This window comes from Furipterus horrens, unplaced genomic scaffold, assembly GCF_987537825.1.
Source record: "Furipterus horrens unplaced genomic scaffold, mFurHor1.1.pri manual_scaffold_10, whole genome shotgun sequence".
In the NCBI taxonomy this organism is placed as follows: domain Eukaryota; kingdom Metazoa; phylum Chordata; class Mammalia; order Chiroptera; family Furipteridae; genus Furipterus; species Furipterus horrens.
This window is the reverse complement of record NW_028327180.1, coordinates 41,494,482-41,505,834: the sequence shown is the minus strand read 5'-3', so window position 1 is coordinate 41,505,834 and position 11,353 is coordinate 41,494,482. Positions and strand designations below refer to the sequence as shown.

Below are 11,353 nucleotides of genomic sequence, written 5' to 3'. Positions count from 1 at the left end.
GCAATGGTCCAGCACACTCCAGAGACACTCAGGGACACTAAGGTTTTCCAGTGTTTGATGGCAGGCAGGAATAAGTCCTGCCGGCATGGCTCGGCTTTGAGTGTGGCAGCCCGGTGGAGTTGTAAATGTATTTACAGGGTCATGGTCATATGTTTGTGTACCAAATGCTACTTTCATCCAGCCCGTCACAGCCAATAATCCAGGGTGATAGAATACATCACATTGTTAACACAATGGCAAGTGGGGTCCTGCTGCCCACCCCACCCTCTAGGCAAAATTCCAGAAGCAAAGGTTTGGTGATAAAGGAAAGGAGCCTTTATTCAAAAGCTTCACAATTTTGGAATAACAGCTTTACACATGCATTAGTCACTTAAGCCTATCGATTAGGCTAAATTCTTTCTGAGTTCTATCATTCCCCATCAGTTTTTAATTATCTTATTTCTATAGGGTTAGTTTACAAACTAAAATAATCTAAGATACAAAAACTACATAGTTGTGGAAGAAGGGCAGGCTTCTGCCTCAGAGCCTGTCCCCTCTAGAACACCCAAGGAAGAATAACCCTGCCACCCTCTGCCAGGCCAGCCTGATCCTAGGCTGTGCCCTGAGTTCCTTCCCATCCAAATACCGTCCATTGGGAAACGCAGGTAGCTGCAGCACAATCATCCAGGTGTCCCCGAGGAAGTAGAGAGAGCCAACCAGCCTGAGAGCTGGAGAGCCAGCTGCCCTCTTCTTATTCCATGCGCTCTGGGGGCATTCAGCCACTCAACCGGTCAGTCCTAGGCTGTTACCGTTGCCTCGGGCCACCTCCTCCAACAACCCCTTCCTACTCCTCCCAGTGATCTGATCAGATCTCTCTGTATCAACATCACTCCGAATTTATAGGTCAGACCACAATATATCTGGGATAAATTCCTAACAATGGAAATTTTAAATGAAAGGGTTATGCCCATAAATTTGAACAGTTCATGCCAAACTATTCTGAAAAAGGCTGCATTTTATGCAAGTGTTATATATGTAAATTAGACATTGTATGATTTTAAAAAAACATGAGTCTCCCTAAATTTCAACTTTTCAAGGGGAACCATACAATTTCAAAAGCCAGCTGGTGGACAGAATTAAACCTTCTTGTTACATCACTGCCATGTGGAGGAGGCACTGAGCTGGTTGAGCAAAAAAGGAACAAAATCTTTTGTCCATGACCTAAAAATCACACATGAAAGCTCTTCAAATGAATTATGGTGATCCTTGGCTCTTTTAGCACTGACTGCTAAAATTTAAAATTGTTGCCCTGGCTGGTGTGACTCAGTGGAGAGAGCACCGGCCTACGAACCAAAGAGCATGTGCCTGGGTTGCGGGCCAGGTCCCCAACTGGGAGCACACAAGAGGCAACCACACATTGATGTTTCTCTCCCTTTCTTCCTTCCTCCCTCCCCCTCTCTCTAAAAATAAATAAATACAGGAATGGTACAGGAATTAAGCATAGTAGGAGGGAGTGGAGTAGATAGGAAGATGTTGAAAAGAACTATGTGCACAACCAATGGGCATGGACTGAGGGGGGGGGATAACTGGAGGGAGGGATGTCACTGGATGGAGGGGAACAAAGGGAAAAGAAATTGGGACAACTGTAACAGCATAATCAATAAAGCATATTAAAAAAAAAGATCTATGAGGAAAAAAGATAAATTGGCATGTTCAAAAAACTCAAAAAAAATAAAAATAAATAAAATCTTTTTTAAAAATTTAAAATTGCTTTTAAAACATCAAGTAACAGAATTCACCCATGCATTTATTAATTCCAGTGTGGACAAACATACCTAAAATCCAGTAACTTTGGAAAAGAAATTAGGAGGGGTTAAAAAAAAAAAAGGCCAAATCACCCCTGCAATGCATCATGCTCTTTCAGGAGCACTTGCACTAGAACATGCTCAAGACAACACTAGGAAAACAAAGTTTTCTTTGACCAACATGGGTGCAAAACAGTCATCTGGGAAAGAAAAAGTGGTAAATCCTGACGACCTGCCTACAAGCTCCTTCCTGGTGGTGAGGCAGCACTAAGCAGAAATGGGAATGTGTTTTTGCATTCCAAGAATGCACCCCCCTTTTTAATACAAATTTATTCACATGGGGATTATTGAAGGATGCAGATGTTGAGTGACGTAAGATATTTGGCAGCATGAAATGCAACAGAGAAGCCAGAGGCCGGGTGTGAGCTGAACCCAGGTGCCAGCCCCTTAGTCTTGGGCAAGGTGGCAACAGCTGAAATAAGAAAATCCACTCGTTTCCTTCATCATTAGGTGTTCAAGGATCCCTTGAACACTTAATTGCACATCACATACGATTTTGGATTCCAGTCTAAAAATTCTCCCACGTGCCCCCTTTTATCTGTGGCTATAGAAGTCAAAGCAGGAAGGAGACAGGCTTCATTTTCACAGGGAAGATACAGATGATGGCACTTGTCCAACCCATATGTGACCACAGCAGGGTGCCATCCTTTAGCAGCTCAGTTTTCTGTTTTTTTCCCAAGAAACAGGGACATAATGAGCCCTAGGCTGTGGCTGGACAGATGCAGTGTCTCTTTTGTGAAAGAATTCTGATGACTTCTCTGGTTCCTCCTATTAGGGGGAAATAATATGGAGAAAAAGCTGAAGAGAATTATCACCTCAGAAATTAACTAAAAATCTAGCAGGCTTGGGGCTGACGAGCTAGAATTTCTAAGGTCCAAAGCTGAATAAAGAGCTCCTACTGTTTGACTCTGCATCTCTTCCCCACCCCCATCACAGATGACCTTTTTATTTATTTCATGTTTTTACAAACATTTGCAGTGTTTACTGTGTCAGGTAACAGATCTGATCTCATTTATTCTTATAATGAGATATCATGCTCATTTTACAGATGAAGATACTGAGGCAGAGACATTCAGTGGCTTGTGCAAGGTCACAGAGCCTGGAAGTGGTATAGTTGGGGTTTGATTCCAGGCACTTTGACTCCATTTAAACACAGCAGTGATGAATCACTTAAATGCTACAGATGATTAATAAAGATTTTAAGGCTGAACATTGTGCTTTTTACAATATAAAGTGTTCCAAGATAAAAAAAACAAAAACAAAACAAAACTGTAATTATTGTCTAGGGCTTACATAGCTGACTCTTGATCATTTGGAATTAATAAAAAGTAACATTGGCATGGTTCAGCACAAGGTGTTTTTGTATACATTGTTTTTGGCCTCAATCACATTTTAACAATGAGGCTCAGAGAGGTTAAGCTATAGCCCAGTATCTACCAGCTGGAACCTGAAAGAATCAAGATTCAAACTCAGATCCAGTGAACCCCAGAATTTATGCTATGGATTCTACCATGTGACATGGTTCTGGTGACCATGTGTGTTGGGACAGATCAGATCGACAAATCCTTTGACCGTCGGTGATTTTGGCCAAAGGGTGACTGAAAACAGGGCCATGTTAGGCACAGTCAGTAGCCACATAGCAGATAAGCCTTGATGTGAAACTGCATGTTCTATGAACAGCTGGTCCCGAAGGTCGTTCATCTGAAGTAACAATTCTCATGACAACCAAGGAAAGCTGTCAACTTTTGAAGGAACACAGACCTGTGTTAGAATTCCTCTAACTAGCTGAGTAGCTTAAGCGAACCATTCAAGCTTTCCCAGCTTCAGTTTTCTCATCCTTAAACAAGAAGTTCAGACTCTCAGAACAAATTAAAAGGATGGGCCAGACACTTCTCCAGGCAAAAGGAAAACAACAGTAGCCCCAGTCATGAAACTTACAGAAGGTGGAGATTGACCAAAAGCAATCACTTTGATATCTTTAAGATAAATACCATATAATGAGACAGAGTGAGGGAGACTGAGTGAGGGAGACTAGCATAGAATGAATGGTTAGGGAAAATGTCTCTGAGGTGACATTTCAGATGAAGTGTGAACACTAATGAGACTGGGATGGAAGAAACAGCTAGTGCAAAGGCCCTGAGGCAGTGATGAGCCCGGGAAGCTCAGGGAACTGAAAAGCAGCCAACACACCTGAGTAGGGTTGTTGGGCCAATTTCAAGTGATGCTAGGAGGTTTAATTTGATTCTAAATGTGATGGGAAGCCAGAGTTTTAAGTAGCGGAGTAAAATAATCTGATCTGCATGTTTCATTGCCACTCTGGCTGCTGAGTAGGTAATGGGAAAGGGAGTAAGGGAGGAGAGAGAAAGGAAGAATAAATAGCTTTTCTGCTTTGAGTCTCAAAAACCAGAAACTTCAGCTTCATAATGCAGAAATCTAATGCAATTTCTCTTTTCTATCAGAGCAAGAAACCAGGATGCACATGGTAGCAAGAGTTATTGGGTTCAGACAAGTATATGGTATTGCAGAGAAGCTGGTCTTACCGCTCTGGTGTGGGTAGTAGAGCGAGAGGCCTCAGTGTTTTCAGTTTCAACTCCTTTCTGCATCCCACTCAACCACTTCTTGTATTCCATTCGCACCTGGAAGTGTGAGGTATACAGAGGCTTGGGTTACATCCAGAATTTGGTTCAGAAGGAAGGACCCTAAAATAGGAGACTAAAAATATAAATGCCAAGCGTTGCTCTCTACAGCTCCTTTCACTGGTTTACTGTATAATCTTGGCCATGCTTGTGTTGATTTATTTTATTTAAATTTGACCTCCTCAGTTGTAGAAAAGGACTTCATATATGGCAACAATGATGAAAGTGATGATGGCCGTGATAATAGTGATGGTGATGATTATGATGGTAGTGAAAATAATGAAGCCTGATGATTATAAAGGTGATGATGGTAGTGATCATGGAAGTAAATATGGTCATGGCGGTAACGATGATGATGATGATGATAGCAAAGGTAATGGTGGTGATTATGATGTTGAAGGTCACCATATGCTGAAAGCTAGCTATGTTTAATGCACTTACGTACAATATGTCATTTAATTCAATCAGTAAGGAACTTCTTGTATTCAACCACCATTAAAGATGAAGAGATTGAGGCTATTGGGGGTATATTGACTTGTTTGAGGCCACACAACCAGTGTTCCAAATCTCGTCATTCTTGCTCCAGAGCCCTGATCTAAGCCACCCACTGTGATTCCACGAGTCGTCTTCCTTTAACCTCCTTAACAGGTTATAAAGGATGTCTGAATATTTAATACTCAACATTAATTTACCAAACGCTTAAGGCATATTTTACTTCTGTTTGTAAGGAGTACCAAGCATTAAGAAGGCATTAACAAACAAAAGAGAAATTAATGAAGTGTTAAAATGTCTTTTTGTCACTTGCATCTTAATTGCTGGTAGTTCCACTCACTAGCAAAGGAAGAAAGTCAGGAAAACTGTTCTCAAACTTCTGTGAAGAGTAAAATTATAATAATGACTTTCACTGAGAACTTGGTGTATGCTAAGGATTGTGTTGAGACAGATATTGAATTGATATTGAATTATCTCATTTAATTATCAGCCCTATCAGATACTGCCACACTTTTAGATGAGAAAATCGAGGGTCAGAGAGAGAAGCAGCCTGTCTAAGATCACACAGCAACCCACTCAGTGCAAAAACTGGGATTAAAGCTGAGTTTAAGCCCTGGCTGCTGTGGTTCAGAGGATTGAGCATCAGCCTGCAATCCAAGTGTCACTGGTTCGATTCCCAGTCAGGGCACAAGACTAGGTTGCACGTCAGGTCCCCAGTTGGGGGCGCGAGTGAGAGGCAACCACGCAGTGATGTTTCTCTCCCTCTCTTTCTCCTTTCCCCTCTCTCTAAAAATAAATAAACAAATAAACAAACAAATAAATAATTTTTTTTAAAGCTGAGTTTATGGTAGATTTTGCCAAATATTCCAGTGCCCTCCATGTAGTGCACCTCACCACACGAGGCTTATTTATCCTCTCTATGGTGAATCAGGTTTGCCCATGTAATCTGCTTTGGCCAATGAAAGAGAGCTGAGCTACACAGTGTCATGATTGCCTTTCCCTCTGCTATCAGAACATTGATATGCTATATAGGGGCTGCCCCATCAGTCTACATCCCCAAATGAAGACAACGTAGCTCCTGTAGCTATGTAGCATGAGCAAGAAACAAATCTTATTGTTGTAAGCCCCTAAACGTAGGAGTGATGGGACTACTGGCCACTGCAGCATAATCTACCTTATCCTGACTGATAACATGCTCTACTATGAACTGGTTTGTGTCCCCCATTCCCTAAATTCATATGTCCAAGCTCTAGCCCAGCGATGTGACTGTATTTGAAGATATGGCCTTTATAAAAGTAATTAAGGTTGAATCAGGTCGCAAGGGTAGACCCCTGATTCAGTAGATTTAGTGTCTTTACAAAAAGAAGGATGAAATTTCTCTCTCAATCTCTCTGCCATGTGAAGACACAGCAAGAAGGTAGTCGTACACAAGCCAAGATGGATCCCACCAGAATCTGACCGTGGTGCACCTCGAAGAGTTCCAGCCTCCAGAATTCTGAGAAGATAAATATCTGTTGTCTAAGCCACACAGCCTCTGCTGTAGCTGCCTGCCTGGGCAGATGAATGCATGATCTTAAGAGATAGGCTCAAATGATAAATGTTAGAAAGCTAAATGAAACCCAGAGCGCATGGCAAAAACCCAAGCAGCACCTCAACCTCCCCGCCAGCATCAAGGCAACCCCAAAATATAAAAGGTCAGAAAAGGATAAAAAATAAACAACCATTCAGTAAGGTCCAGAGACAAAGCAATTAGCTTTACCTGGCGATTAAGGAGACAGTGTACCACAAAGAGCAAAATTCCCTGCAGGACATTGATGATGGTGAACAGGTAGGCAATGACTAATCCAATTGTCTTCCCAACTTCATCAACCATGAAAAAACCAAGGCTCCAAGAACAGCCCAGGATAAATAGCTGAGCAATGGCTTTAAATGTCATGACTCTGAAAAGGAAAAAGAGTAATTATGACTGTTTATGGGGAACTAGCTGCTTTTGGGTACTGTGCTCAGTTTCTTGCATGCATTGCCTTATTGAAACTGTGTAACAACCTCAGGTGGTTAAGTGGCTTCCACAAGGGCATGTAGTTTGAGGATGCCACACAGTACCATGTTTTCAATTATTGCCTCTGAGAATAATACTTTCTCCTACCCTTGGAAATAATTTCCCAGCAAAGTCTCTTAACTGGACATATCAGAAGACCTATAAAAAATGCATTCTAGAAATATGTACTGAGAAAATGTGGATGATGACGATGATATTGTGAATTCAGAACACAACAGTGTTGGGTTTCTTCAAATAAAAATTGTGTGTGGTGGTACTGTTGATGACCCTGGGCTAGGTGAGCTGATGTGGGTAAATGTGTGTGCATACTCATCTGTGTGCACGTGTAGAAGTGTGGAGGAACACTGAGAAGGTGACACTCTGACCCTCCAGGATCAAAGAAACCGAGGCTGAGATGTTAGATTGGTCTCATAAGTACGTGAGGTCAAAAGCAGGGTCTGAAGTTGGACAGAAATTCCTTTAAGTTTTGTTCAGATGATTCACCAATGCAAGGTTCTTACTCTTGGGCAAGATCAGCAGTTTGTTCCTCTTATCAATGAGGATATTGGTTGTGCCCATCAGAGACGTTGACGTCATGAGCATTCAATGAGCTAATCTTGGTAAAAGCCCAGCATCTATCAAGTTCCTAGTTAATGAGTTGTCATCAGCATTTTTAATAATTTAGGTCAGCATCAATGAGAACTGTCTCTACAACCAAGGAGAATGGAATCCAAAAGTGGGTGGACTCTCAGGAACAAAAGGATGACACTGATACTCTTGGCTACACAAAAGAGGCACCTGATGAATATTTATTGAATAAAGAGATGAGAGAGTACATGAAATTGCCTGAAAATTATAGTTCTTACTTCAATACATTGTCCTTCATGAACTCTTTAGTACAGTACCAGGAAATTTTATATCACTTTTGTATGGCTTTTTCTCTTCCACTGGATATCACTGACTGTGGTACCTTCTTACCTGGTGTCCTGAATGGTGGAAACCTCTTTATTGAGGGAGGAAAGTTTGCTTCTCAAAATCCTCAGAATTTGAAAGTAGAACATAAAGTTTATCTGTGGAAACAGCATAAAAATTGAGTGAATTTTCTTTTGAGGTCTTGTTGTGAAAGCCAACTTGAGGTGGACCTAACGATCTTTCCCCCAAAAGATAAAGGCTTCATAAGGATGGTAGAACATGTGCTCTGGTCTAAATGGCACACAGTATACAATCTGTGGCACTTGGTGCTTGATCAGGGCGACTATAACTTACCATTCAAACCAGGACAGTGGATATAAACAGGAAGTTCCTGGTCAGCAAAACAAGTTACTCTACGCAGAATAGATACTTCCTAAATATTTGTTGAATACATGAATGTAAAATTTTTTAAAAGAATACCCAGTACATGGTTATATTACATCAAAGTAACCAATGAGCTAGGCAGAAGCCAGGGAAAGACACAAGCAGACAGTAAGGGGGTTGATCACATTAGGCTATATTTCCTTATTTTTATCTCAGTTCCCCTTTAACAGACAAACACTCTCTTTGCTTGCCCAACCCAGAGCAGGCACACCAATAAATAACCATCAATGGTCACCTACCAGGATAATGAAGGCCACTGGCCCCATGAAGCTCCAGATGAACCTTTTATCAAGCTTGAGCCAGCAGCTGTTGAGAGAAAGATAAGGATTCACGGCTTATTTCTCAGAAAAAAAAAGGGGAGGGGGTGTTAATACATGTTTCTGTAGCAAGATGAGAGCAGTGCTAGGAGCTCTTTAGTTCAGACATGGGTTTTAGACTGAATCGGACATGCGACTTCATCTGATACAGGTTGCATACACTGAACCTCTGTGTTTCAGGTGCAAAGTGATTACTGTGGCTGTCTACCAAGTCTTGAAGTCAGGTTGGGTCAATCCTGTGACTTGGTTCTTCTCCAATCCTGTGTTAACTATTCCAGGTATTTTGCCACTCCACATAAACAGAATCAGTTTGTCAATAGCCACAAAATTTTCTGAAATTTTTATTGTGAATGCATTGAACCTGTAGATCAAGTTGGGAAAAACTAACTTCTGGACAATATGCAGTCTTACTATCCAGGAATGTGGACTATCTCTCCATTTATTTGAACTTTCTCTGATAGCCTTCATTAACGTTTTCCTCATATACATCTTGTAGGAAATATTAGATGAAGCAATGTGCATACAGGTTTTGGGTACAGTTCCTGGCAGAGTTAAGGCTCAGTAAATGTAGGTATCCTAATAATGATTAGCATAATAAAAAAAGAGTAACACTTGTGTCATTTGAAGAGTATTATGTAATGGGAATCATATGAAATGTAACCTTTCGGTGGTTATGAGACCTCTATGTATGTCATAAAATGGCACAGAACTAAACACACACAAAGAAGTACAAGTAAAACTTGTATGAATAAGGTCAGTGAATTGCTTCAATGTCCATGTTCTGGGTGTGACAAGGAAACTTGGGGAGGTATGGATAGGTTCATTACCTTGATTGTGGTGATGGTGTCAGAGTGTAAGCATGTGACCAAACTCATCAACAGGTATATAATAAATATGTGCAATTTTCTGTATATCGATTACATCTCAATAAATTTGTAAAAACAACTATAGCTATAAAACTGCCAAAAGACTATACTGTCATGGCGTATGTTGGCAAAAGTAGTATAACATCCTGAAAGGGGACCGGGCAATACGAAACTGGCAAAAATAACAAGCAACTGCCAACACTCAGTGGGCACAAAAGCTTCCCCTCTTAGTTCTCTTCCAAGTGTTGCAAACTATAGCCCATGGGCCAGATCCCACCTACCCTTTGCTTTTGTAAATAAAATTTTATTGAAACACAGCCATACCCATTCGACCCTTTCGTTTACATACTGTCTACGACTTGGCTGCTTTCACATCACAAGGGCAACATTGAGTCATTGCCACAAAGACCCCATGGCCTAAAAAACAGCTACCATCCGGCCCTTTATAGAAATTTTGCCAACTCCTGATATACCCTACCATCTCCAGAACCATTCTGGTGGGACACAGGGATCAAGCTGGAGACCAGGCATTCTCTGACTTCAAGACAGACGGCCTCCTACATGTTGTTTTCGCACATGCGGACCTACTTCCTAATCCAAGCCACACTGCCAAAATACTAACTTCTTCAACTAACTTTGCAGAGCTTTGCAGCAGCAAACCACAGCTGTTAAAAAACACTGCCTTGTGAATTTTGACTTACTCTCTTTTAGATGTGGCCCTGAGAAAATTTACTAGACACACTAAGGTCCAGATGTCCTGTGTGTGACGTAATAAACAGTGCTGACCTCATGGGGGGGATGAGATTCTTCAGATAGCAAGCCCTATCTCTGATATAACACAGACCTTCGAGATTTGTTGCTTTGTTATTTTTTACATTGTGAAGATTAACCTCAACCTAGTCAACCCACTCTTTCAGAATCATACAGATCATAAAACCCATAGATTCTTAATGTGGGACCATGGGTTTGCTCTCTTGCCCCTGAACTTCATAAGCTTGTGTTAAAAATTTTGTGTGTCTAGGGAAATAGACCCTGAATTTCACCAAAATTCTCAAAGGGATCCAACCCCAAAGATGCTGACAACCACAGCTCTAGGAATTTCCAGTAGAAAATAAAATTCATGCTTAAGGAAGGACTGGTTTGAAATATAATTCACAATAGAAAAATAGAATTTAAAGCAATGTTTTGGCCATGGGTACCACTTCCACCATAGATGGTCTCATCATGCTTACTGAGTATATGTTCCATAATTTTTGTGTCCTGCTATTGCAGACACAGCCACAATCAGAGCTGGAATCCCATAGCCTACAGGGTACATGAACCGCTTCTTGAATCTGCCTGCGTTGGTGTAGTTGGCCACCTTGAGGTTCCTGATGGTGAGGAAGAGTTGCAGCCCTATGAGGAACATCCAGGTAAAGGAAGCCAAGTAGAGGTAATGCAGTACCCCTGCAATGATGGAGCACAGCACCTGGGAGGGGGAGAACAGTTAGGAAGGCAGTGTCAATGTTTGTACCTGATTATACCCTCAGCATTTATTTCGGGGATGCTGGCTGGAATTCCAGCTCCAACACCTATGACATTCTGCCTGGGGCAACACGTTTTCTGGGGGCTTTACTGGCCATTGAAGTCGGCTTGCACCATGCATGGGGCAGACCAGAAGCACCAAGGAATGAATGCCACAGGATCAGCCCTCAAATCCATGACAGACGAGCACTGGTAAATAAGTACTCTGGTGCTTTTGCCCTTTGGGAGGCTGTGATGGTTGATTTTATGTGTGAGCTTGACTGGGCTAAGGGATGTCCAG

The 11,353-nt window shown here is 41.6% G+C and overlaps 1 protein-coding gene across 1 annotated transcript in view; it reads right to left on the bottom strand.

The window, feature by feature from the left end:
• Positions 1 to 292: 292 nt before the first annotated feature.
• ADGRE1 (adhesion G protein-coupled receptor E1) overlaps positions 293 to 11,353 on the bottom strand; it is a 43,775-nt gene continuing 32,714 nt past the window's right edge. Inside the window, exons 12-17 of the mRNA XM_090289508.1 lie at positions 10,782 to 11,017; positions 8,606 to 8,672; positions 7,989 to 8,080; positions 6,732 to 6,912; positions 4,385 to 4,480; positions 293 to 2,612 (exon numbers count right to left, since the gene is read on the bottom strand). Of these exons, the coding sequence (XP_090145634.1) occupies positions 2,493 to 2,612; positions 4,385 to 4,480; positions 6,732 to 6,912; positions 7,989 to 8,080; positions 8,606 to 8,672; positions 10,782 to 11,017 (792 nt within the window). The 3' untranslated portion in view covers positions 293 to 2,492. The remainder of the gene's footprint in view (positions 2,613 to 4,384; positions 4,481 to 6,731; positions 6,913 to 7,988; positions 8,081 to 8,605; positions 8,673 to 10,781; positions 11,018 to 11,353) is intronic.